This window comes from Lithobates pipiens, unplaced genomic scaffold (genome assembly GCF_037356315.1).
Source record: "Lithobates pipiens isolate NorthernLeopardFrog02 unplaced genomic scaffold, aLitPip1_a1.2 Scaffold_18, whole genome shotgun sequence".
Taxonomy (NCBI): domain Eukaryota; kingdom Metazoa; phylum Chordata; class Amphibia; order Anura; family Ranidae; genus Lithobates; species Lithobates pipiens.
The window spans coordinates 337,705,876-337,733,314 of NW_027507758.1; the positions used below are offsets into that span (position 1 = coordinate 337,705,876).

The window sequence follows — 27,439 nt, forward strand, 5'->3', positions numbered from 1 at the left end:
GATGGAGGAAATAAATAGAATGAAGGACCTTATATCAATATCTGACATTTTTGGTATTATACGACAGTACTTGGGACAACTTTGTTAGCTTACTCATTCACGGTTTCTGGTTTGTCTGTAAAACGTAAGAGAGCTTAAGGAAGATTCATGCTGCTGTTTGAAAAACATTATTCAATTTTTATGACATGCTGCAGAATATGGACTTATGTTAATATGAGTATACTTGAATTGCAGGTATGTTTTTTTACTGTCCACGTGGTACCTAACTTGATACATGTAAGTTTATCCGCTGTTGATTTAGAGGTATCTGGCACATGCTGTATAACTTGGTACTGTATGTACAGCCCTTATTTATAAATAAAGAATTAAAAAAAAATAGTTAAAAACAGCAATTTACTTGTGTGATTAGGTTCTGGTGTAACCAACAATTCTTAACCTAAATTTCAGGGAAACACTCAGCATTAAATATTTATTTGTACAAAGATTTTAGACCCCACCAAAAAAATATTTTTTTTTGTAAAGTGCTGTGCAAACTGTTGCCACTCTATATCCTGTGTAAAAATAATAAAAATAAATAAATAAAATGGACCACAAAAATCACTGTAGTTTGCCTATGGTGACTACAAACAGTAACCCATTGTAAAGGTTCTGATTGTCCTAGCTAGGTCCTATATAAAATATCTGATCATCCACCTTTGAGTATTTCCTAATCTTTCCTCCTTTGTTGTTACATCATATGTGAGGACATATGGAACACATGCATTTTTATGGGTGAGAGGTAAAAAGCAAACATTGTATTAAAATACAAAGAACGTTTGTAATCAATAGCAAATGTTCTCTCTATGATGGGAATTTATACATACCCTGGTTATTTTCAAATACAATTGTTTTAAAAAGGCAGTTTTATGGAACTGAAAAAGTTAATGGTTGGCAGACCACCAAAACACTGAAGTGTATGTTTTATTATTGCTTTATGTCAATCTTTTTCAAGGACTGCTCCCACTACATCATCTAAATGGAACCTGCAAGTTTACTCTGGCATTAACAAATACTCTTCCAGAGATAGTTTGTACATGCAAAGCATCAAGCATCAGTATGATCACAATCTTCTTTCCCATTGGCCAGCAGAGGTGAATGATGTCTCCCCAGCTGCAGCCTCAGAGCCTAACAACAGGCTTCGCTCCCATTCAAATCTCCTTCTTTGTGAACTCCGGAGGAAACAAAGAATTGATCTGCAAGCTGTTGTTTTACCATAGAAAGCCATGTGCCCTGACGCTTCACGAACATGTTACATACAATGTAACACTGTTTTCAACAGTCAACATGCAAGGAGAGAGGCAGATCATTAGCACACCATTAAGCTGATGAAGAATGCAAAGTGACTATTATGTTTTTGTTTTTTTCTTTATTATTACCCCCCCCCCCCCCCCTTAACTCAAAAGAGATCAACTCCTACTTGGATTTGTATAGCAAGTCCTGGGTTGTAAATTGTACAGTACAAATGTGTGGAGACTGCGGATGGCTTTATTCACCACTTGTATGTTTTATGTTGAAATTGCTGTTAAATATTTGAGAACAATCAAAATAAGTCATTGTATTCTTAGAACAACACAAGCTTACTTAAACAGACTAGGACAGAAAGTTTGATTATGGTGTACTGGAGGGTCAATTCATTAAGATATATGTGTTATTTAAACCATTTGTTATTTATCTCATGGCTAGTTTCTACTGAAAATCTTGATTTATATAAATATTGTATCAGCGTGCAATTGTTACTTTGCTTTCTTGTGCTCTAAATAATACCTCCATTTTCTGCTCCTGACAATAGACATGATTCAAAACATTATCAAGAATAGCAGCCACAAACTAAGGTTATTTCAGGAAAAACAGCTTTTAAACTTGAGTATTGAATTTTACATGCCACATAGAACAAAAATCAATAATTATTGTGCAACTGCTCTGTGTGATAAAACCTTTGGTGAATTGAAAACATGATTTTCAGTTGCAAAGGTTACGTGATAATAATGCATTCAAGCTAACACACCAACGGAAGGATGCTTATTTAAAAAAAAAAAAAATTATTATTATTTTTAGCTGAATCCAATTAGATTACAAAGTATAGTAACATGACTACTATAAAAAAAAAAAAAATCCTTGTCTTTGTGTTAAACCTTGTGAAATAGACCTAATGATAATGAAAATGTAACATATATAATGCTTTAGTGATTTAGTCTAAACAGATTAAATTTTCTAAGGCAAGCATAAAACCTCATCTTTTTCCTTGTGTAAAACTTTGTGAATTGGGCCTAATGTGCGCTAATTAGAATTTAACATACGTAATGTTTTAGTGATTTGACACTTTGCCGATTAAAAACAAAAGAATGTTTTGTGTTTAAATCAGCATTCAACTTAGAATAAAAAATAAATAAAAAATGTAAGAATTAAAATTAAATAAAAATGAATAGAAATAGAATTAAAAATAAATAAAAATGAAAAGTTTCAAATACTTCAAACAGCTGTTAAGGCCATATTTTAGAAAGATTATGTTTTTTCTCCAATAAGGATAAAAGTAAAAAAATGCCATGGTGCTTTCCTCTATGAAGCACAGTGGAATCCGTGGTAGAGAAGTTTCAGAGCAGACAAGTGTGTGTGTTTTTTCTCTCTGTTTGGGGAATTTGGTGCTCCACCCCTCCTCAATGAGTGAAGAGAATCTGCACAATAATGAAGCATGTAAGAAGGGATGACATCACCAGTCAGTGGTCCCAGCTCCCAAACACAGCGTTCACCTTTTATTGTCTTGATGACATGGTTGGAATGTGATGGCAAAGACCCCAGAGAACACGAGCCAGAAAAAGGCTTCTTGAGGTTTCCGAGGAGAGTTACCATGTCTTTTAAACTATCTGCAGGCTGATTCTGAAGGTAAAGAAAGTCTTGCATTGTTGTGGTATTAAACACGCTGCTGCTGAACTGGAAGGAGCTCATTTGTCCTTCAAGTCCTTGTGAATTCACTTTTCTTTACAGTGTGAACACTGCAAGATGTTCTTGGGGTTAAGCATAGTGTAGTTGCAGCAGTGGTCTTTCAGTAATTTCATTTGTATTGTTGCTTCTTTCCTTTAAGACAATTACATGACATAAAGCATGAACATAATGCAGAACACGTGAGGCTTGTACTGGTGGTAGCATGCTGTGATATGGATTTTGGTTTGCCTATAAATTATTTCTTTTGAGTTTTTTATTTTTTATTTATTGTTATAGTCACATTATAATAAGAACAATAACAAACATATTTGTTTTTTGCACTAAATAGTAACACAAATAGTAAGGATGATACAAAGCAGCTGGGCTTCAGCTTTTATAGTTCATCATGGTCAGATTAGTAAAAGATGATTTTGATTCATTGTTAGCGGTTACCTAAATCGCACTTCAGTTTATGGGCCCTTGTGTTTTTTTTATTAATAATTATTATGCTAATACTGGATATATATCAGTAATCAAGTGGTCATATGAGGAATAATGATAGCCTACATGCCTTTTTTGGTTGTGTTTTCAGTGGGGCAATTACATTTGACAAATTAAACAGGTCATCTTGCACCTGCTTTAGGAAGTTTACATTAAACTACTAACCGGCAGAATATAATGATCTTTTAATGCAGAAATGTTTAACCCTACAGTGAGTAGTACCTTATTGCATTGTTATAGTATTTGAGGCTTATGTCAGTGTCAAGGGCAATGACTTCAAAGGAAAAATCCAAGTCCTTACAGTCCAAAACAAAAAGATCACTAGGACTCAAGTTTGTATGCATTAATATTTGGTCTTAAGACTTGCAGAGGCCAAAATGTTTGTGAGACAGTGTGCAGTGTAAAGTAAAGGCATGCTCAGGAAGTTAAAGTTAGGCAATGGACAGGACAGGTAGTTCAAAATCAAACTTGGTAGACAAACCAGGGTTGAGGCATGCAGCTTGGAATCATAGTTATTTATCACAAGCTGGTCCAGGAGCAGCAGATTTAGACACAAATTAAGGGTCATTGATTATAAAGGAGGCCACAAGCATGTCTCCTCTCATTTTTTTAATGTAAACATAGGTGCAGGACAAGAGCTTAGAAAATACTCTTGATCTGTTTTGTGGAGATGCGCTTAGTTGTGGAGTGGCTTTGTGGCTAAATGCATATGTGTAAAAAGCTTGAGAGTGTTTTTCAGTTCCCGTTATGCACTTATGTTTGTAAAAAAGATTAAGTGTGACAGATATTGATTTGATCTATTTCCTATATTCTCTTTGGATCAGCACCTGCTCAGCTCTCTAGTGTGATAACGTATAACCGTGTATATCTTGGCATGTACATGTTCCAGTATATATCTTTTGGGTTGTCTTTTCATTCACAAAAATCTGATAGCGTATATGTGATAAGAGTGTTCCAAAACACTAACAGAGATTTTTTTTTATTCCTGGTGATAACTGAAGTTAGCTATGTATGTATGAAAAACATACATTAGATTATGAATAACTTTTTAAATAATGAATTATTAAGTTAACCTGTAATAACAGTAAGTATACAGTATATTTAGACCTTACCTTTAAACTTCAGATTCTGTACTGTGTAAGCTGTGTTATGCTTGGGCCATAATCATACATACATCAATTTTGTAGGTGAAAGGAGAGCATTAACAAGTCCATCTTTGAGAGAAGTTCCTTATGGTCTGTCATATTTCCACACAGTATGTCCTCTTGAAACCTGTTTACACAGGAGCATGTAGGTTTGGAACTGTCCAATGTAGACCAACTTCCCAGTTCGATCTGAGCAGGTGCAGAATCTGGAAACTTTGCTGTCTACCATTTATAAAGAAATGTCACTCAATAATAAAGATTGGATAGTGAAGAGTTTATATTCTACATTCTTAGGATAAGTGAACCTGTGGTGAAGTCATAGACCTGCTTTCTTGTACATTTATGCATTCACATTCTTGTGATTTATGCGTTGTCTTGACACCCTATAAATTGATATGGGATTTGAATTTTCCCCGAAGCTATGCCAGGCCACAATGCTCCCAGCTATAATCCCTCACTAATGGTCTATGTCAGTGATGAATGCTGACAGAAGAAACTTTCCTGAAGCTCAAGGCTGCATTATGCCAACAACCAGTAATGGTTGCTCTGGATTTTTCCAGAGAATTTATTGTACAAACAGATGCCTTGAGTGGGGTTTGAGAGCAGTCTTATCTCAAGAAGTCAGTAGGGGAAAACACACCATTGTTTTTCCCAGCTGAAAGCTTTTGGCCATCAAGAGAATCTATGCAGTGAATTGGTGAAGCGAGAGTGCCTACCATAAAATAGGCTCTGGACTCTCTGCAGTACTTTTTGCAAGGCGGCGGGAGATTCTGCTTGGTGTCAGAGCATACTACTTAACCTGGATGAGACAAAACAAGAATGGTGGCTCCTGTCTTTACAGAAATATAGTTTTGTAATTATGCCCAGACCCTGGAGACAGCATGAAAATGCAGATGCCTTCTCCAGAGTCCACTGTAAGGTGTCACAGGTCGGGGGAGGTGTGGATATGTACAGGATGGGAAATATCTCTCTATTATTTGGATTATGGTCCCTTTAAGGGGCACGAGCAGGTTAACTAACTAAGAGGGGTTTATATGTAGGGAATCTCCACATAGAAGATGTAGGAGTTTGTAACAGGTGTCTATGAGAAACTTTGAAAGTTGTAATATATCTGGGCCTGTCTCTGGTTTGGAAAATACCCCTAAAAGCTTTCAGACTGTGACACTGCTCCTGTGGGTAAAAAACTGTTGTCAATGAGACTATTTTGTGTTATTATAATGAAAATAAGCAGTCTTTATTTTATGTTACTGAGCTGAAGAGAAGCTAAGTTAATTTTCTGCTGAAAGTATTGTGTTGCCTTTTGGAAAATAAAGACAATGACTGCTATGGTGATCCCTGAACATATATGTATATATATATATATATATATATATATATATATATATATATATATATATATATATACATATACACATATATATAAAATTATATATTGGTTTTGGAGTTTACTTCACAGGTTTATTTACTCTAACAAAACTGTGTAACTGTGTATACAAAACTGTGTAATTTCAAAATTAGAGCATTATCCATTACCTTTAGTAAGAAATATTAAAATTGTTGTGTTACTTGTTTTACAGGTTAAAGAAGTTACTGGAACAGGAGAAAGCGTACCAAGTGCGGAAAGACAAAGAATATACCAAGAGACTTAATAAAGTTAGAGATGAATTGGTAAAGTTGAAGTCATTTGCACTAATGCTAGTGGATGAAAGACAAATGCATATTGAACAGCTTGGTCAACAAAGCCAAAAGATACAAGACCTTACTGCACAGCTTCAAGAGGCAGAGGCAAAATTGAAAGCAGCCTGTGCTAAAGTCAATGAAGACAGCCAGAAAGTTATTAAATTGGAATTAGAACTTGAGCACAAAACCTCCAAGTATTCTCAAGAGCATGAAGAAATGTCTACGAAACTGGTCACTCAGGAGTCCAATAATCGTCAGCTCCGACTTAAGCTGGTGGGTCTCAATCGTAAAATTGAAGAATTGGAAGAAGCAAATAGGAATCTTCTAAAAGCTGAGGAGGAGTTGAAAGAACTAAGAGAAAAAATTGCCAAAGGAGAATGTGGAAATTCAAGTTTAATGGCAGAAGTAGAGAGCTTACGAAAGCGAGTTTTAGAAATGGAAGGAAAAGATGAGGAGATAACAAAAACAGAAACACAGTGCAAAGAACTACAAAAGAAACTACACGAAGAAGAACATCAGAGCAGGGAGCTAAAGCTGGAAGTAGAAAAACTACAGAAAAGAATGTCTGAATTAGAAAAATTAGAAGAAGCTTTCATGAAAAGTAAAGCTGAATGCTCTCAGCTTTATGTAAAGCTGGATAAAGAAAAAGCACAAACAAGAGAGCTGACCAAAGAAGTTGAATTGGTGAAGACTCGAGTTAAAGAACTAGAATCAGTAGAGGGAAGACTAGAAAAGGCAGAACACAGTTTAAAGGATGATTTAACAAAGTTGAAATCTTTCACTGTGATGCTTGTTGATGAAAGAAAGATCATGATGGAAAAGATAAAACTAGAGGAAGGAAAGGTTGATGATCTAAACAGTAGTTTAAAAACTGAGCAAGGTAAAGTTATGGAGGTAACAGAGAAGCTTATAGATGAAAGTAAAAAGCTTTTGAAATTGAAATCAGAAATGGAAGAAAAAGTATCTAACTTGACTAATGACAGAGATGAATCCACCAGCAAACTTAGAAGCGTGGATGAGAAAAATTGTGAATTAAGTTGCAAAGTAGAACTTCTCATGAAAAGAATAGAAAATATGGAAATTTCTGAACGAGAAGCTGCACGTAGCAGAGCAAAAAATAAGTTTGAGCTTGTGCATCATGAAGACAACAAGACTAAAGAACTGCTTTTAGAAATTGAGAGACTTAGAAATCGCCTTCAACAGCTGGAGGTAGTTGAAGGAGACTTGATGAAGACAGAGGACGAATATGATCAGCTAGAAAGAAAATTTAGAACTGAGCAAGACAGAGCTAATGTACTTTCCATACAGCTTGAAGAGCTGAAAAGCCAAGTAGCAAAGAATAAAGCCATTGAGAAAGGAGAAGCTGTAAGTCAAGAGGCAGAACTGAGGCACAAAATCCGAGTAGAGGAGGCTAAGAATAGAGACATAAGAGCAGAGGTTCAAGCACTTAAAGAAAAGGTTCATGATATGATGAACAAAGAAGATCAGCTTTCTCAGCTACAAGTTGATTATTCAGTCCTTCAGAAAAGGTTTATAGAAGAAGAAAATAAAAACAAAAATATGGGACAAGATGTTCTAAATTTGACAAAAGAGTTAGAGCTTTCAAAACGATACAGCCGAGCTATCAGGCCCAGCATGAATGGAAGAAGAATGGTAGATGTCCCTGTGACATCTACAGGAGTGCAGACAGATGTATTGAGTAATGAATCAGTTGAGGAAGAAACCCCAGCAGTGTTCATCAGGAAATCCTTTCAAGAGGAAAATCATATTATGAGTAATTTAAGACAAGTTGGACTTAAAAAACCAGCAGAGAGGTCACCTGTTTTGGAAAGATACCCACCCGCATCAAATGACCTCAATATGCGGAAATCATGGATCCCCTGGATGAAAAAAAGAGAAAATGGTACGTCAGTCACACCAGAAAGATCAATTCGTCCAAATCCTAGCTTAGGGCACCATGGTGAAGTGTTCCTCTCACCAAAACAAGGTCAACCTCTTCATATAAGAGTAACACCAGACCATGAAAACAGCACAGCTACTTTGGAGATAACTAGCCCACCTTCTGAGGACTTCTTTTCAAGTACCACAGTAATACCAACTTTAGGCACTCAGAAACCAAGGATTACAATTATTCCTTCTCCAGCTGTCATGAGCCAGAAAGTTAAAAGTGCTGATAGCCCCATATCCCCAGAGAGGGCAATGTCCCCTGTGACAATAACCACTTTCTCACGGGAAAGACCAACAGAAGGTGTCAAAACCAATTTTGGGGACAGACCTACATCACCAATTCAGATACTCACAGTATCAACATCTGCTGCATCTCCAGAGATATCTGTTTCACCAGATGCACAAGAAATGACTATGGGTCGTGCTGTATTTAAAGTTACCCCTGAAAAACAGACTGTGCCAACTCCCATTAGAAAATACAATGCTAATGCCAACATAATTACAACAGAAGATAATAAAATTCATATCCATTTAGGCTCTCAGTTTAAAAGAAATCCTGGCAGTTCCTCAGAAGGAGCCACCCCTGTCATAACTGTTAGACCTTTAAATGTTGCTACAGAAAATAAAGAGGTTGCTACCGGCACAGTACTTCGATCTCCTAAGACCAACCTGTCTGCCAGATCTACAACAAATAAAGTCACCAGCTCTATAACTATAACTCCTGCTACAACATCTTCCACACGTTCTACCCAATCAGTGGTGAGTAATAAGCAGGGCAATCTATGAAAGGAACAATAAACCTAAATTATGGCTTTAGTTAGAAGTAGTTAAGTAGTAGTAGTTAAGTAGTTAAGCTACAATATATTACATTTTTGGTTTCTGGTTTAATACCACTTTAAGGTTCACGTTACCAGCAAAAAGTTTACTAGGAAAAAATGATTGTGTACAAGTCAATTTGCTCATGGGACAATCTTGAACTAATCCAAGCAGTTGGGTTTGCCTTCACCATGATAGAGAACAGCATAGTGCTGCTACTGTGCTGTCACAGAAACAGCAACTATGTAGCCAGCATGTCTGAAACCAGGATTAGCAGACCAGTATATCGTCCAAAATGCATAGTTTACTGCTGTTTTGTAAAATGTTCTAAAAGCTAAATTTGGATCTCTAATATCCTGGGCACATCCATTGTGCTGGCAATGGTCATAGACCAAATTTATACTACCAAATTTAACATTTTAAATGAAATGGTGAATTTCTTTTAGGACGCCAGTTTTCCAGGTCCTTTGTCCACACTCAATTAAAGTCATATCCCCTTTATTTTATGTTTTATTTACTACATTTCTGCACAGAACATGCTGCTTGAATGGCTATTCAATGCAACTCACATTATTTAGCCATTAACCTCCAAATTCCAGTTACCAAAGCTGTAATATCTTACAATGTAAAATGTGTGAGCATAGCTTGAATTTAGTGCGCTCTTTTAAATGTCAGCGACTTTTTCTTTTTCTGTACAATACAATTTATTAAACGTTGTTTTGTTTTTTAGATCACAAAAGTGCACTTCAGCTACAAAATAATTATTTTATTGTTTCCAGATATCATAATACATAGTTTTTCTTTATTTTACTAATCTAAAAAGCATATTATAAGAGTCTGCTTATTCATGGGGCCCACTGGAAGATCCCATGGTGCTAATCAATGTTGGTCTTACAGCTAGAATTCAACAGTGAAGTAAATATTAATTCTTCCAGTGTCTTCCAAATGGTTGGACAATAATGTAATTTGACATCGTATGTAAATATAACAAGTCACCAATCCACAGAATATTGTTTAGCATTTTTTAAATTCAGTTTGCAAAAATTCTGGTTGGTGTTAAACCTAAACATCTAAAATCCATCTTAGATCTAATTCATGGCAGAGTAAGAAAATTTATCAACAGTGTCAGAGAATGACTACAGCATATACAACCAAAGAAATTAATCTATAATGAATTTAACACATCAAAAGCAAGTATGACGTTCTCCCTAATAATTCTCATATACAGTATCTCACAAAAGTGAGTACACCCATCATGATTAATTTAACACATCAAAAGCAAGTATGACATTTTCCCTAATAATTCTCATATACAGTATCTCACAAAAGTGAGTACACCCATTACATTTTTGTAAATATTTTATTATATTTTTTCATGTGACAACACTGAAGAAATGACACTGCCACAATGTAAAGTAGTGATTGTATAGCTTGTAAAACAGTGTACACACAGCCATTAATGTCTAAACCGCTGGCAACAAAAGTGAGTACATCTCTAAGTGAATATGTCCAAATTGGGCCCAAATACTTTGCGTGGCCACCATTATTTTCCAGCACTGCCTTAACCCTCTTGGGCATGTAGTTCACCAGAGCTTCACAGGTTGCCACTGGAGTCCTCTTCCACTCCTCCATGACAACATCACGGAGCTGGTGGATGTTAGAGACTTTGTGCTCCTCCACCTTCCATTTAAGGATGACCCACAGATGCTCAATAGGGTTTAGATCTGGAGACATGCTTGGCCAGTCCATTACCTTTACCCTCAGCTTCTTTAGCAAGGCAGTGGTCATCTTGGAGGTGTGTTTGGGGTTGTTATCATGTTGGAATACTGCTCTGCGGCCCAGTCTCCAAAGGGAGGGGATCCTGCTCTGTTCAGTATAGAACAGTACATGTTGGCATTCATGGTTCCCTCATCAAACTGTAGCTCCCCAATCCCGGCAGCACTCATGTAGCCCCAGACCATGACACTCCCACCACCATGCTTGCAGGCAAGACACACTTGTCTTTGTACTCCTCACCTGGTTGCTGCCACACACGCTTGACACCATCTGAACCAAATACGTTTATTTTGGTCTCCTCAGACAAGAGGACATGGTTTGCAAGCTTTCTTGTGCATCATCTTTAGAAGAGGCTTCCTTCTGGGACTACAGCCATGCAGACCAATTTGATGCAGTGTGCAGCGTAAGGACTGTGCACTGACAGGCTGACCCCCTTCAACCTCTGCAGCAATGCTGGCAGCACTCATACGTCTATTTCCCAAAGACAACCTCTGGATATGACGCTGAGCACGTGCACTCAACTTCTTTGGTTGACCATGGCAAAGCCTGTTCTAAGTGGAACCTGTCCTGTTAAACTGCTGTATGGTCCTATCTACCACACTGCAGCTCAGTTTCAGGGTCCTGGAAATCTTCTTATAGCCTAGGCCATCTTTATGTAGAACAACTATTCTTTTTTTCTGATCCCCAGAGATTTCTTTGCCATGCGGTGCCATGTTGAACTTCCAGTGACCAGTATTAGAGAGTGAGAGCGATAACACAAAATTTAACACACCTGCTGCCCATTCACACCTGAGATCACATGACAACTTAAACTTAACCCATTAATGCGTAAGTCAAGCCAAAAATGTTGGCAAGTACTACAGCAGTGCCTGGTTTTCACTGCTGTTTGAGGTTCATTATTGAAATTTATATCAACTTACTGTCCTGCTGACACATATTATAATAGACAGCAACTAAGAGAAAATCTGCAACAGGGACACAAATGTCTGTGTTGTTGTTTGAGTGTTACCCTCACTTCCTGCATGGGAAAACATTATAGGGATAAATATCCCAAAACAGCAGTAAAATGCTCACAGGGGTACTAATCTTTCTCTACTCTATCCAAAAGTATAGAACACCGGTCAGGTTTTTATTGCTGTCTGTGCGCCATTATGGAGATGCATCCTCACTATTTTTCCTGGTGACCCTTGCCACTAGGACTAAAAGTGAGAAGAAATCCAGACATTTGAGATGTCACAAGAACAGGAATAGAGATGAAATTTTTAAATGAGTACAACTATTCTAGTGACAAGTGTCTAAGGGGGTGTTCCCTATACTTTGGCAAGATTTCCTCCCAATTCCTGTTGCATCTTGCAATGGCACAAATATATCAACCCTGCCAGAAATGTTACCATTCCCTACTCTATCCAAAAATAAAAAATGATGTTTTGGCTTTAAATAAACTGTACTTTATTCATGCATTTATTAAATTGCTGTTAATCCATATTCAGATAGATGAATGATTTTGTTCAAATTGATTTCCAGAAGATATTACTGACTACTTAAGTATGTGTGTTTGTGTTCATTTTCATAAGTTGTTTGAAGAAAATATATAGATCGTAATGTTATTTTTGTTAAATGTGTGTTTTTTTTGTGTTTTTTTTTAAGACAACACAGGATGGGTCATCCCAACGCCACACCCCTACCCGCATTCCCATGGCAAAAGGTATGAAAGCAGTAAAGCCAATAATGGCAGTGCCAGGAGCAGGAAATCATTCAAAATTTGAGCCACGTGGCGAGAGTCAGTCTATGAAAATAGAATTGAAGAAGTCGCCAGCCAGCAGCTCTGCCCCTCTGGGAGGGGGGAAGGGCTGAGGCTAAGCCTCAGGGGTATGTGCAGGTGGTTCTGCTACCATGAAATGCAGTTCCCTGTTTATCAAAGTTCTTAGATCTGTACTAATCAATGACTTCTTTGTTCACCTCTCTGCTGCTCAAAGGATCTGCAGGCTGGTGAGCCATTGACTTTTTGTCATCTAGTTGTTAAAAATAACAAAATTAAAAACTTAACCATGTGTCTCAAAGTTAGATTAGTAGAACTCTTTCTATACTGTAAAACATTGTTTCAGACGAACGCAAACGAGTAGGGAGAGATCCAATAATATTTTTGGCTTTATTCTGTCAATTGATACACCTAAAGTGCATGTAAAGGCACAGCTTTTCTTTCGTTTTGGACAGAATTGGGAAAGATTTGACTCGTCAGTCACGTTGTCATTGTGGCCTTGCTGGGCAGATTAACCTCTCTACCTGTGCCCACTGTCATCTAGAGAGACAGTGAAATCCTACAGTTTAGAGTTGTCATGAGAACAAAAAGGAAGGGGAGAGCAAATGTTTGTGCTAACTTTCTAAAAATGGTAATTCTCCTCACATTGGAAAGATTTTTTCTCATATCCTCTTCTGCCTTCAAGATTGGAAGTGAAGAGAAATCCAGTACCATGGCTAAGAATGCAAAAAATAACCTGAAGGCTTTTGACCCTTACCTATTCCCTACAAAACTAAGAAAAAAGTTTGAGTTTTAAATTGCCATGTCCTATGATAGCACATCCGAAAGTGGTGAACTGGCATTTACCCTACCTTTATACCTATCCATTCTTTCCCTTTAAAAACAATGTATATAGCTGGTTGCTAAGGAGCGGGCTGGGAAGCCACGTCCTTAACAACCGATGAGTCATCAGCCATCAGTGGGGTTCCCCATTGACAGCTGAATGTTGGCAAAAAAAAATTATGAAAAAAAAAATGGCGTGGGGTCCCCCAAATCCATACCGGACCCTTATCCGAGCATGCAGCCCAGCAGGTCAGGAAAGGGAGGGGATGAGCGAGTGCCCCCCTCCTGAACAATACCTGGCCACATGCCCTCAAGATGTAGCTGGTATGGTTCGGGGGGGCAAAGCACCCTGTCCATATGATGATGGGGACAAGGCCCTCTACCCCACAACCTTGGCCTGTGCTTGTGGGGGTTTGCAGGTAGCGGCTTATCAGAATCTGGAAGCCCCTTTTAACAAGGGGGTCCCCTGATCACACCTAACCCCTATGTGGATGAGTATTGGGTACATTTTTGCTGGCAATTATTTTTTTTTACATTCAGCTGTAATCGGTTGTTAAGGACGCCACAAAAGGCTTACCTGATCGCTCCTTAGCAACCAGCTATATCCAGTGTTTTTAAAGGAAAAAAAAACTCCAAATTGGCATAAAAACTGCATGCAAAAGCACATATAAAACACAGGTTAAAAATTTAAAACACACCGCTAAACATGCCTGAAAAGCGAATCAACCGCAACCGCATAGATGTGAACTTAGACTTAAAAAAATGTTATTTCAGACCAAAAATATGCCAGTACAGCATTCAAAGGGCACCTGCCATCTACAAACAGCACATCAAACCTACTTGTAAACAGATACCTTACATAATGAAACTTGTTACATTACAGCTGTAAGTCAACCTGTTGCATGTACAGTATATGGAACTATTATGTAGGCAAATACAGTGCAATGTGCTTATGAGCATTTGAACTGGCACAGAGCATGCCTTATTACACTTAGAGCTTTGCTTAGAAACGACAGAAATTCCACAGCATGCCACTTCCACTTTCCTCATATTGGCTACTTGCACAGAAGAGTCATTGAATCCATTGCTTTTAAGCAGATTTGTTGTTTTACAGTATAGAAATATTTATAGAAAATGGATCTGTAGCGCAGCATGTGTTGACCTGCATGCCAGGTGCTATGAAGGGATATGATTTTTCCATGTGGCATGCATATGCCTGTGTACTGCATTACTCTCTAGTTACATGTGATCTGCATGATTAGCATAGCAACATTCAGTTTACTTTCCACAAACCTATGAAATGCTGCCCTCTTCTGATTGACTGTGTTCTGATACGTTAAGCAATTTGCAAACAGTGTCTGTTTGGTTAAGTTACTTTTACAAGTGTTCAAATTCCTTTGCCAAAAAATAAGAAACGTACATTTAATTTTATTTTTTATCCTTTCTAGAAATGGAAAACAAAATTACATTGTTATTTATATTTAATTCTCTTTTCACTGAATTGCAGTGCAAGTTTTGGAAAGTAAATTAATTAATGATTACAATTATTTATTTTATTTTTTTTATTGTAAAATGTACCCGTCATTCCCAACAGGAATCCAATAATGATATGTTCATGTCTAAAAGCCTATACCATTTGAATTGTATTGATCTAATTTTTGAATGTCCCTTAATCTATGTACTGTATTAGCCAAATTTTAAATCTTTTCAGTATAGTAACATACCCCTATTAAAAGTACGGGGAAGCAGCCAGGAAGCAAAGACCCCCCATGCCCTCCTACTTGAGGCCTTTATATAAGTAATTAACAATTGAAATGTTTTCCACATATACGATAAGGAAAATAGCATGTAATGTCATGTCATATCATTGTCAGCCAAATAGAAAAAGTATCATTATACGGTGCTGACAAGCAATCTTCTTGTTTGTATTATACCCTCAGTAGTTGCCTATGTTACACCTTTGGCTATTTTTTGCATCTAATACCTCTCAGGGCACAACACTGTCTATAAAATTATTTATTTTTGAGTTGAGTAGGGGAGGAATTATTGCCATGCCAAGACTGTTAATTATTGAAACCTGGAGAAAATAAAAGAATATATATAAATATACCATACGTAAAAAGATTCCCACAATTTGACATTGACATTTAGAGCTACTGTACAGAAAAAAAGCTGCTATCTGGTATAAGATGCAGGTATTATGGATACACCTAAACGCTGATCTACAAAGTTCTGACACATCCTCGAAGTAGTACATTTGTACCAGGTACTGGTACTTGCCTGACTCTGCTTATTTATTTTTTTGGGCATGTGGCAGCTTCTCATAGTGATGGGCTAATCGAACAGTGTGAAAGCAGAAAGAAATAACAAGCTTTATATTACAAAAATGTGTCAGAGCTTTGACGATCAGAATGGCTTGTGTGATAATGCAGTGTCTTGTCACAGTGTTTGGTGTCACCCAGGATTCTTACCCATGCATGTCGAAGGCCTCTAGGATTTATGTTTCATTAGAAGAAAGCGGGCATTTCATTTTTTTTTGGAGTGGTAAACCCAGGTATGGGTGCTGGAGCCCAGAGGCTTTGTAAAGTAATGGGGAGGATGAAGCCTGGAGTCTAACTCATGCAGGCTGAAGGGCTCTGGGATGGGCATCTCATTAGAAAAAAATTGGCATTTCACTTTTTATACTGGATTGATAAATCTTGGTGTGGGTGCTAGAGCCCAGAAACTTTTTCATCTCCCCCAGGATAAAACCGCCCTGGGTCCATGTTTTGCTAGAAACCAGCATCCTGATAGTCCAGATGTGCACAGCTCTTTTAATGTAGCGGCTGCAGGACCAGCATGTGGACTGATATATTCAAAGCTGAATGTCAATTTAGCCCAAGTGGGCTGCTTTATAACCAGGAAGCTGTGTTTTTAATTTTGAGGCTGCGTTCACGCTTATGCAAATTGGATGTGGTTTTCCCTGTATCCAGTTCGCATGACAGGAGATTATGACCGGCTCTCAATGGAGCCAGTTCACACATGTTGGGGACAGCCACAGAGCACATTGCACAGGGGTCCTGTGTGTCTTTGGCTCCGTTTTAGGTCCGAATTCAAGCAAAAGTTTGAGCCTGATTTGTCCCTGAAACGGAAAACAGGGACGCACCAGACCCATGCTGTGAGCCGCATCCGTATTAGGTGTGAAGCCAGCCTAAATGCTATATGAAGCTGAACCCCTATGTGGAAATCCTGCTGTAAGGAACATTTACTTTTAAATAACAGTGGGCAGGAAAACCCTGAAACTTACTCCAGTGGCTGGACTAAAGTTGATCAAAAAGCTGCCAAACCAGTGTGGAGGCTTCTTTGGCAGGCACTTTTAAATTATAGCAGGTTTTTAAATAACTTCCAGGAGAGTACACAGAACCACTCAGGATGTTTTGTCATTTGCCCCTTGTCCCTAGTGGATTTTCTCTAGGACTACCTAGAGTACAAAGGACAAAATAGTGAAAAAAGTTAACTTCAAAGTGGGTTTAGATGAGTTTAAATTCTCTTTGATTATAAAATTTCAATAAACAAATTTGACGAGAAATTCTCTTTGAGTGCTGTTGTGGATGCTATATTTGTTGTGATGTGCTAGGCATGCACTACCTTGCAAAATAAATAGCATAGTTTGATAACCATTTCATGATCAGTATAATTTTACTCTCGACTTTTTCATGCCACAGTTGGCTCCAAGGTGCTATGGCCAAGTTAGTAGTCCCCAACCTTTTTTGGCATCGGGCCAGTTTCTTGGAAGATCCTTCCAAAGACTGGAAGGTGGGGGGTTGGTTGTTTTTTTTGGGTGTTAGCACTTCAATAATTCTGACACCATGGCTTATATGGTGTCAGGATGATTAAAGCTCATTATTTCTATTATTACCTTGTAATATACAGTATCTCACAAAAGTGAGTACACCCCTCACATTTTTGTAAATATTTTATTATATCTTTTCATGTGACAACACTGAAGAAATAACACTTTGCTACAATGTAAAGTAGTGAGTGTATAGCTTGTATAACAGTGTAATATTGCTGTCCCCTCAAAATAACTCAACAGACAGCTATTAATGTTTAAACTGCTGGCAACAAAAGTGACTACACCCCTAAGTGAAAATGTCCAAATTGGGACAAATTAGACATTTTCCCTCCCTGGTGTCATGTGACTCATTAGTGTTACAAGGTCTCTGGTGTGAACGGGGAGCAGGTGTGTTTAATTTGTTGTTATCGCTTTCACTCTCTCATACTGGTCACTGGAAGTTCAACATGACACCTCATGGCAAAGAACTCCCTGAGGATCTGAAAAAAATAATTGTTACGCTACATAAAAATGACCTAGGCTATAAGAAGATTGCCAAGACCCTAAAACTGAATGGTGGCTAAGACCATGCAGAGGTTTAATAGGACAGGTTCCACTCAGAACAAGCCTCACCATGGTTGACCAAAGAAGTTGAGTGCACATGCTCAGCATCATATCCAGAGGTTGTCTTTGGCAAATAGATGTATGAGTGCTGCCAGCATTGCTGCAGAGGTTGAAGGGGTAGGGGGTCAACCTGTCAGTGCTCAGACCATACGCTGCACACTGCATCAAATTGATCTGCATGGCTGTCATCCCAGAAGGAAGCCTCTTCTAAAGATGATGCACAAGAAACCCTGCAAACAGTTTGCTGAAGGTAAGCAGACTAAGGACATGGATTACTGGAACCATGTCCTGTGGTCTGATGAGAACAGGATAAAATTATTTGGTTCAGATGGTGTTAAGTGTGTGTGGCGGCAACCAGGTGAGGAGTACAAAGGCAAGGGTGTCTTTCCTACAGTCAAGCATGGTGGTGAGAGTGTCATGGTCTGGGGCTGCATGAGTGCTGCCAGCACTGGGGAGCTAGTTCATTGAGGGACCATGAATGCCAACATGTACTGTGACATACTGAAGCAGAACATGATCCCCTCCCTTCGGAGACTGGGCCACAGGGCAGTATTCCAACATGATAACGACCCCTCACACATATTCAAGACGACCACTGCCTTGCTAAAGAAGCTGAGAGTAAAGGTGATGAACTGGTGTGTCTCCAGACCTAAACCCTATTGTGCATCTGTGGGGCATCCTCAAATGGAAGGTGGAGGAGCGCAAGGTCTCTAGCATCCACCAGTTCCGTGATCATGGAGGAGTGGAAGAGGACTCCAGTGGCAACCTGTGAAGCTCTGATGAACGCCATGCCCAAGAAGGTTAAGGCAGTGCTGGAAAATAATTGTGGCCACACAAAATATTGACACTTTGGGCCCAATTTGGACATTTTCACTTAGGAGTGTACTTACTTTTGTTACCAGCAGTTTAGACATTAATGGCTGTGTGTTGAGTTATTTTGAGGGGACAGCAAATGTACACTGTTACACAAGCTGTACACTCACTACTTTACATTGTAGCAAAGTGTCATTTCTTCAGTGTTGTCACATGAAAAGATAAAATATTGATAAAAATGTGAGGGATGTACTCACTTTTTTGAGATACTGTATAATTAAATAGTTCTATTCACCTTAATGCTAACTATATCTTGCCACCAAATGCAGCTTGTCACTTGCCTCCCTAGCCTGCCACCAGAGGCAGTTTGTCAATTGTCACCAGATGCAGATTGTCACTTGCCACTGTAGCCTGCCACCAGATGCAGCATGTCAATTGTCACTGTAGCCTGCCACCAGATGCAGTGTGTCACTTTCCACTGCAGCCACCAAATGCAGTGTGTCTTTTGCAACTGTAGCCTGCCACCAGATGCAGCTTGTCACTGTAGTCAGCCATCAAAAGCAGAGTGTCACCGTAGTCTGTCACCAGATGCAGAGTGTCACTGTAGCCTGCCACCAGATGCAGCATGTCACTTGCCACTGCAGCCACCAGATGCAGCTTGTCATTAGCCTGCCACCAGATGCAGCTTGTCATTGTAACCTGCAACCATACTCACCAGATGCATCTTGTCACTTTTTTATGAGGGTTTTGTGCAGTGGAAGAACTTACTAAAGCCCCTTTCAGCCTCTTCTCAGCGCTACAGCCTCCCTATGAATCTGGCATTCAGTTACAGGAGGGGGGGAAGCGGCACATTTAAACTACAGGACAGGGTTCTGCTCCTATCAGAATTTGAAATGTATGGAGGCAGACCCAAGAGCTATTATGCAGAAGGTGATGCAGTCTCTCTGCTCTCCTGTCGCTCACCGTGGCCAGCTTCAAACAGGACACAGACCGGCACTGGTCCGCAGCCCAAGGGTTGGGGACCCCTGGTTTGGATAACATTATTATGCCAGGTGGTCACTATGTAATGTTAGTGATTAATCCTGTTGAGCTGACCCTTTAAAAGTTCACAATGCTGGCGGTGTTACATGAGTCTCAAGTGATGTGTTCACTGCCATCCGAAGTCACAGTGATCACATGACCGGAAACCCATCGCAGCAGCTCCCAATTGTAAATAGTGAATGGGAGCTGGGGTGCAGAGTGAGTGTGCTCCCAGCACATACAAGGGATGTCGGCTGCATGCAAATATGTGGCAGCTCAGTTTTAAAGCCCATCGCCATGCTGTCACTTATGTCTATAAGGCTGGCCTTAAGAGTTTTTTTTTTTTTTTTTTAAACTTCACTGCTCTATTTAAAATAAAAATAAAGTTTTGGAAGGAGTTGAGCTTTAAAGCAGTTGTTTACGGTCTAGGTGTGGCAAACTATATGAGCAACATCCTTGTGAACAGCCTAGTACATATGCTTACTTAGTGCCACATGAGCCTCTGTCTCTTAGGGTCTATGGCTTCTTATTGCACAGCACAGCAGAAAATATTAGATGTGTATGTAAACTAAGAACACCCAAAACGCTAAATTATTCTTGTTCAGATTACTAGGACCAGCTTGTTCACATTTAACTGTTGTTTCACAAGAAATTTTAATCAGCAGACCATTTTTTTTCTTTTCCAGAGAGCATTGTTATCCATCAGGTACGCATGAACACTAGATGACATATATGTGGGAACATGAATCGATGCACTTCTACTGAACTCAACCTCTCATGGATGTTTTCTGGGATGTTCAACAAGACCTTGATCACTGACTATGCTACTGACACATTTTTTTTTATATTTGGGGTAAAAAATATCCCAAATCTGCAGAATTTTGTGGAAAGTAATTTTTAAAGAAATTATTTCTTGGCGAGAATTTTAACTTATTTTATATTTTTGTGGATTTTTTTTTTCAAGTGGCTTTTCACAAATATTGTATTTTTCATATTAAAATGGCTTTGACAGTTGTCTACCAAAATAGAATGCTATAATCTGGAAGAATTATTTAAAGGAGCACCTTTATGTGCGCAGGTTAAATAAATGAAGGAGTAAATGTGGTTCAAATAAAAAATTCTAATTCAAGTATGTGCAAGTAAGCAAATGTTTGGTGATTGCATGGGAATTTGATGATCCTTTATATATTTATTACAAGAGGTAACACTGAAAGCTTTAATAACATTGTTCAACTGTGCTTAAAGTCATAGAACTTAGTTGAAAGGAATATTCTACTGAGCACACGTTTTGATGTACACACAACAGATATTTACTTTGCCAGACGTAGAGATGTGGCCAGTGGCCACAGATTGTGGGTGCTGTACAGTTTCCAATATCCTGTATACTATAAATAAATGCATTTCCAATTTGAACAATTCTAATTCACAAAAATTATGATAAGATACTTAAACAAGAGGAAAACTACAAAATCCTAAATTCTCAAAACATAAAATTAAATATATTGCAGCTTACCAGTCCTTAAATGTGGTGGCTGCATCTTTTTTAGGCTTTCGTTTCCTTTTATTTTCACCTGGTGAACTGGCCTGTGACACACTTTCCGTTTTAGGGTGGCTCCATTCTACGAAGGAACAAAAGAGCCACCTTTGAAAATTAGTGTTGTCAACATGTGGAAAGGGTTTAGCAGATTTATGCCGGCCATACACGGTTCAAATTTCTAACGATTTTTCTTTCGAAAATCGTATCTAAGAATTTTCGTATGAATTTCGCACCATTAGTGGGCTGCAGCAACAGCCGATTTTCGTGTGGAAATGAAATTTGAGGAATCGGACATGTTGGAAATTGTTTGAAAAACAAACAATTTTCTAATCAATGATGGCAGAATCTTGCGAGAAATGTAATAAAAAAAGAAAATTTACGGAGAGAAAAGAAGATTCATGGTCACGAAAATTATTTTCTGTAGCAACATGAGGTAAAATTGAAGGCTTGGTCGGCCGAATTTCGAAAAATCAATGGTGGCATCATCGGTTCACAAAAAAAATGAATTTTCTGATTTTGAAAAGAAAATTTGTTCGAAATTTGACCGTGCATGGCCTGCATTAGATTGAGTAACAAATTAAAGTCAAACTCTAGCTGACACTATTTTTAAGAAGTTACAGCAACTTTTTTTTTATATTTTTACTAGATCAACAGATAAAAATAATGAAAAAAAGGTCTTTAAAAAAACAAATGAAGCAACTACATCCAAGAAGTGGTAAACTGCAATATATTCAATTTTTGCTTCTGGGTTTTGATACTCTTTTTAAACCTGAGCCTATATAGCCTACCTGTGCAGATGCCATTCATAGTCAACCATTGATGTGTGTAGTATATTTACATTAACATTCTATTTTTTTGCTAAAAGTATAACTCATCCAACACAGAAAATGAAAAGCATGAATTATTTATTTTAGGTATTTATAGTGCCATCGATTTATACAGCACTTTACATCAGTTCCTGCCATCAAAGAGCTTACAACCTAACATTACTATCTCAAACACATACTGGGGCTAATATAGACAGGAGTCAATTAACTTACCAGCATGTTTTTGGAATGTGGAAGGAAAACAGAGAATTTGAAAGAAACACACACAAGCATAGGGAGAACATGCAAACTCCATGCAGGTATTGTCCTGGCTGGGATGTGCTGCAAGGCATAAGTGCTAACCTCTAAGCCACTGCGCTGCACTTACATATGAAACACCCCTGCCATATTTGCAAACAAACCCAAACTTTGTCAAGCAGGGTGCAGCAAAGGTGCATATTTAATGGTACCACTGCTGACTTGAATCTGTTGTGGATCCAATGTGTACACTATATATCAGACATTGTGCTTTCCTGTTAATGCTCACCTCCAAGCAAGCGGCTTAAAGTAGAAATACAGACAAAATAGTTTTTTTTTCATTTTGAAAAGAGCAAGGGACAGTTATAACCCTTGTCAGATTTTTTTTTTTGCCATATGTGTCCCATTGCAAAGATTTCGCTTCACTTCCTGTCCCATAGCCAAACAGGAAGTGATAGGAAATCCCTTAAAATAAAGGGAATTTATTGGGGACCCTATGGGAAGATTTCCCCTCTATTACTTTTCTGGGGACAACCCAAAATTTGTGATTTTCTTTTACTTTCACTTTCAATGATAATGATGGACAAATACAGAGGGGGGATCTCCTTAACAGGAGCAGACAAAGTAATAAAAACTGACAGTTGTTCTAATCCCTCTCCACTCTATCCAAAACCCTCAAAAAAGTTTTGCCTTTAGTTATACTTTCATACAAACTTTAAATATATACATAGTAACTATTTTAACTACCAAAGGATTTGAAAGTATGCTCAGCCTGTATTATGATCCAAGTATCAGCATTGAGATAAAGGCGACGCAGCACACTGATGAAGTCATGAATATGTTCTCCCCTTTTGTCTGCATGATAGCTGCGGCAGAGCTTAGTTGCTTCTAATTGCTTCTGTTCTCTCACCCAGTCTCAGTGATGATACACATCAATGGAGGCTGATACATAGAAATTCAGGTACTTATTCTGGGCCTACTTATATATTTTATTGAATGCGTAACTGAATTACAGTTTTTTTAATATGGGCCTGGAGTTCAATATTAAAAACTGGTTGCTCACAGGATCTTACACCAGCTGAAAATATTTTCAGCCATCCTAAAGTATGTCCAAATTATCAGAACCAACATGCTGTTCTTTATCATAGCAGCTACCACACATAAGGTGTTGTTTGGAGCATTTGCTGCAAAAATTTTAGTTTTGAGAGTTGTAGTAGTTAGGCACTTACAGCCACATCTGCACCTAGAAGTTTTATTGTTTTACGGTATTTGTGGCTTATAATATTGAGCCATGATTTATACAATAAAAGTATAATAGTGTGGTGTGTGTTTGTGTGTACATAAGGCAGTATATAGCTCTACAAGTGTTTATGAGTAATTGTCTGAAACTGACAGATTTCTTCTAGTACATCCTTAAGCATAAGGTTGATTCTTAACACTCCTTTCTGTTATAACACCTTCATACTGAACATAAAATAAGCCTTTAAAGGTTAGGCGAGCAAAGGATTCTGAGCCCTCAGATCTCCAGGTAAGTCATTTTGTGGCCTAGAATCTGCTGGGATTGTTCAAATTAATACTGACATAATATTTTAAAGCTCATCTCCTATTTTTATTTTTGAAAAGATTTTAACCCCCCCCCCCAAAAAAAAAGATTTAATTTACTTCCTGTCCCAAAGACAAGGGGGGTGATTTACTAAAACTGGAGAGTGCAAAATGGTGGAGCTCTGCATAGAAACCAATCTGCTTTCAGGTTTTTTTTGTCAAAGTTTAATTGAACAATCTGAAGTAGGCTGATTAGTAAATCAACCCCTTTGTCCTTTTTTGCCTCAGCGACCCCATCTCCCCCTTTTCTTCTACTGGTGTCACAGAAGCAGGATGTGAGATCTCCAGTGGGTCACAGACTGTAATAAAAATCCAACAGAAGTTCTAACTGCTCCCTGGATTTGGGCTTTGAATATTTTTAATTATATATGTTATATCATGTCCTACTGTGAATTGTAAGTGTCGGTTCACACAGGGGCGACTCAGATCCGACTTCAAGTCGCCTCAGGTCGCACAAAATGTAGAGATCAATGTAAGTGAATGAGAGCTGTCTTAATGCACACTACTGAAGTCGCTCCGACTTCAGAAAAGGTTCCTGTACTACTTCAATCCGACTTGTAGGCGACTGGTACCCATTGATTTCAATGGAGGTCGCCTCCAAGTCGGATCACCGTCTATACTGGCCACGGCAAGTCGCCTGGCCTGGGGCAACTTAAAGTAGTGTTGTAAGTCGTGTCCAAGTCACGTCCAAGTCATGTCCAAGTCACGTCCAAGTTGCCTCCAAAAGTCCTGTTGCCCCTGTGTGAACCGAGCCTTAGGGCTTAGGGGAGCTTTTGTTTACGTTAAATGGGTTTTGCATCCCCATTCATGGCTATTGGAGTGTAAACCTGCTTGAAGCCTTTCAGAACCACTTGTCTGTGTATTTGGAATGATCTCAGAAGTTCCTCTTTGACACAAACCCAAAGCCTATCGACACTGTCCTTATTGCGTTTGACAAAACACAGATAGTGATAAAATATATATTTGAATTGATTTTAGCAGAGTAAGAAAATAAACCTGTATGTTAATTATGATTATATTTTATAAACAGAAGTAAGGTAAAGGTATGTATGAGACTTAAAAAGCCAAAGGTATGTGTTTGGTGCTTACTAATGAATGCAAGGTGAAAAGTGCACTATTTATTGCCAATATGCAATTAAGATAAGCAAGTATTAATGCATTATTGTGAGTTTTTGATGGAAAAAAAGAAGCTTCAGATGTTTATGTGGAGCAGATCCTCAATGAGAAATGTCTAAATTGAGCGAATATCTAATGAAAGATGTCTAAATATAGTTGTTCTTGGATGGCAGGTGACTATATTGAGCCTCTCTTGGATGTCACATTTCTAAATAGAGCTGATATTGAATCACAGATGCCTATATAGAGAACACCCTGAAATGTAGATGTGTAAATAGCTCACTGCTACGAGCAATCAATACGGTTGAGGAAAAAATTTAAACTATTGCCCATTCTGGTGTAATTATAAACCAATACACATGTGCAGTTTGTACACATCTTTATTTTCTGTTGTTTTCAATTTTTGTTTGAGGCATTCATCTATAATAAACTGCCCGCTATAATTTGCTGATGGATTTGTTTATGCATTTAACATCTGTACATATATAACATGTGTAATAATGCGGTTTTATTTATATATATATATATATATATATATATATATATATATATATTTTTTTTTTTTTATAACTTTAATTTTCAATGAATAAAGGTGTACAAAACAGAGACTCTGGTCATTCCCCGGCTCAAATAGGTACAAAACAATGACTAAAAGTGCAGTTAGAAGAACAAGAACAAACAATTAAACCTATAAACCACCAGACAGGAGTGAGATGGCAGCTCAGATAAAAGAAAGCTAACAGCAGTAACACATTTGTGAACAAAATAAATAAGGAAGGAGGACAACCAGCAGTCAGAAGGTCGCATGTGTGGTCACAAGTGGACACATAGATGTATAAATCATCAGTCAACGGCCACAACAGGGATGAAGTACCATTAGAAATAATGATACCAAATAAACATCTAAAGTTACTGCATTTTTTTTTGTGGTATCCAAATACTCCACACTTTATTAAATTTAGCGGGACAACCTTGAGAAATATAAGGGGCTTTATACAGTGGTATAGATGAGTTTACAAGAGATTTCCAAAAATCCTAGATCGGGTGCTTTAGATGACTTCCATTTTAACACTTTAGCCTCTCTGGCATAGGGCAAGACAAAACTGAGGAGAGTCTTGTTTGCTTGATGGTAGGCTAACAAGCCCACCAGGCCCAGCAAACAAACACCAGCAGCCAGTGGGATAGGAATTGTGGTTAAGGTAGACATAAACTGAGTAATCTCATCTCAGAAGCTTTGAATTTTATGGCATGCCTACAACATATCTTGAAAGTCAGCACTAACACTAGCACATCTCCAACAGTGGGGATACACTCCAGGATAGATACTATCCAATCATTTAGGTGTTAGGGGTAGGCTCTATGCAGTAATTTAAACTGGATCCGCTGATCCCTAACAGCAACTAATTGAAGAAAGGGGTATTCCCATATTTCCTCCCAGTCATCCCCATCTACATCTGGAACAATTGGAATGAAGTCCCTCCAGACCAACATGGACTAAAGGCAGAAGTGCCTTATAGATTTGGGATAAAGGCTTAACCAAGGTTTGGAGTTTCAGTTTGTTGAAGGGAAGAAAGGCACCCCTTTCACAAATGTGGTCAAGAGTTTTTATACCCCTGGAAACCCACACCATTGGATCGGGAATGGATTTGAATTCCTGGAGAATTGGGTTCAACCATACAGGAGTGTTAGGAGACCACCTAGCAGAGACATTAGGGCGTTTACAAATCAACTGGTGCCACGTTCGAAACACCACATACATGGAGGTCACGAGGGAAAATGCCCAGGTACCCCTGTAAAGAAGATTCTTGAACAATGGTAGGAACCTAGGTAGGCTGCTTCAAGGACTTGTGAGGCATTAGACTGATGAGAAATTACCCAATTATGGGCATGCATGGGAAGGGCTGCAAAAAAAATAAAAAATAAGCCTGGAAATCAGGACAAGCTAAGCCCCCATGTGTCCATGGTCTACTGAGAATGGATTTGCTAAGCATGTTTGGAACGGGTTTACAGTAGTTGAGAAGAAAAGTGATTAATCCATGTTTCCAGCCTCTGAAAAATACACCTGAAAATAAATCCACCCAAACAAAAGGCTTCATGTGCCTTTGTAATATAAGTATATACCAGGCCTGACATATGAAAAGCATAGGAAGGATACCTTTGTTGCCTGGAATAATTGCTTACATATTCTGCCTACACTAGAGAACAAAACAATGACGTTGATTTACTAATGGCAAAGAGGCAGTTCACTTTGCAAGGGGATTTTCCACAGAGCTTAGTATAAGTCTCAAACTGGCGGCCCTCCAGCTGTTGTAAAACTACAAGTCCCATGAGGCATTGCAAGGCTAACAGTTACAAGCATCACAGGCAGAGGCAGGATGGGACTTGTAGTTTCGCAACAGCTGGAGGGCCACCAGTTTGAGACCCCTGGTATAAGGGGTGAATGAC

At 38.4% G+C, this 27,439-nt stretch overlaps 1 protein-coding gene across 4 annotated transcripts in view; it reads left to right on the forward strand.

The window, feature by feature from the left end:
- The window catches only part of FILIP1 (filamin A interacting protein 1), a 234,201-nt gene extending 208,764 nt beyond the window's left edge, over nt 1-25,437 (forward strand). For 2 of the 4 annotated variants that reach the window (XM_077487368.1, XM_077487370.1), the window contains exons 5-7: nt 6,182-8,990; nt 12,471-12,692; nt 20,362-25,437. In XM_077487368.1, the coding sequence (XP_077343494.1) occupies nt 6,182-8,990; nt 12,471-12,677 (3,016 nt within the window). In that variant the 3' untranslated portion in view covers nt 12,678-12,692; nt 20,362-25,437. Of the gene's footprint in view, nt 1-2,718; nt 2,920-6,181; nt 8,991-12,470; nt 12,693-20,361 lie in introns of those variants that run through there. The other 2 variants (XM_077487372.1, XM_077487371.1) reach the window with 2 other exon arrangements.
- The last annotated feature ends 2,002 nt before the right edge of the window (nt 25,438-27,439 follow it).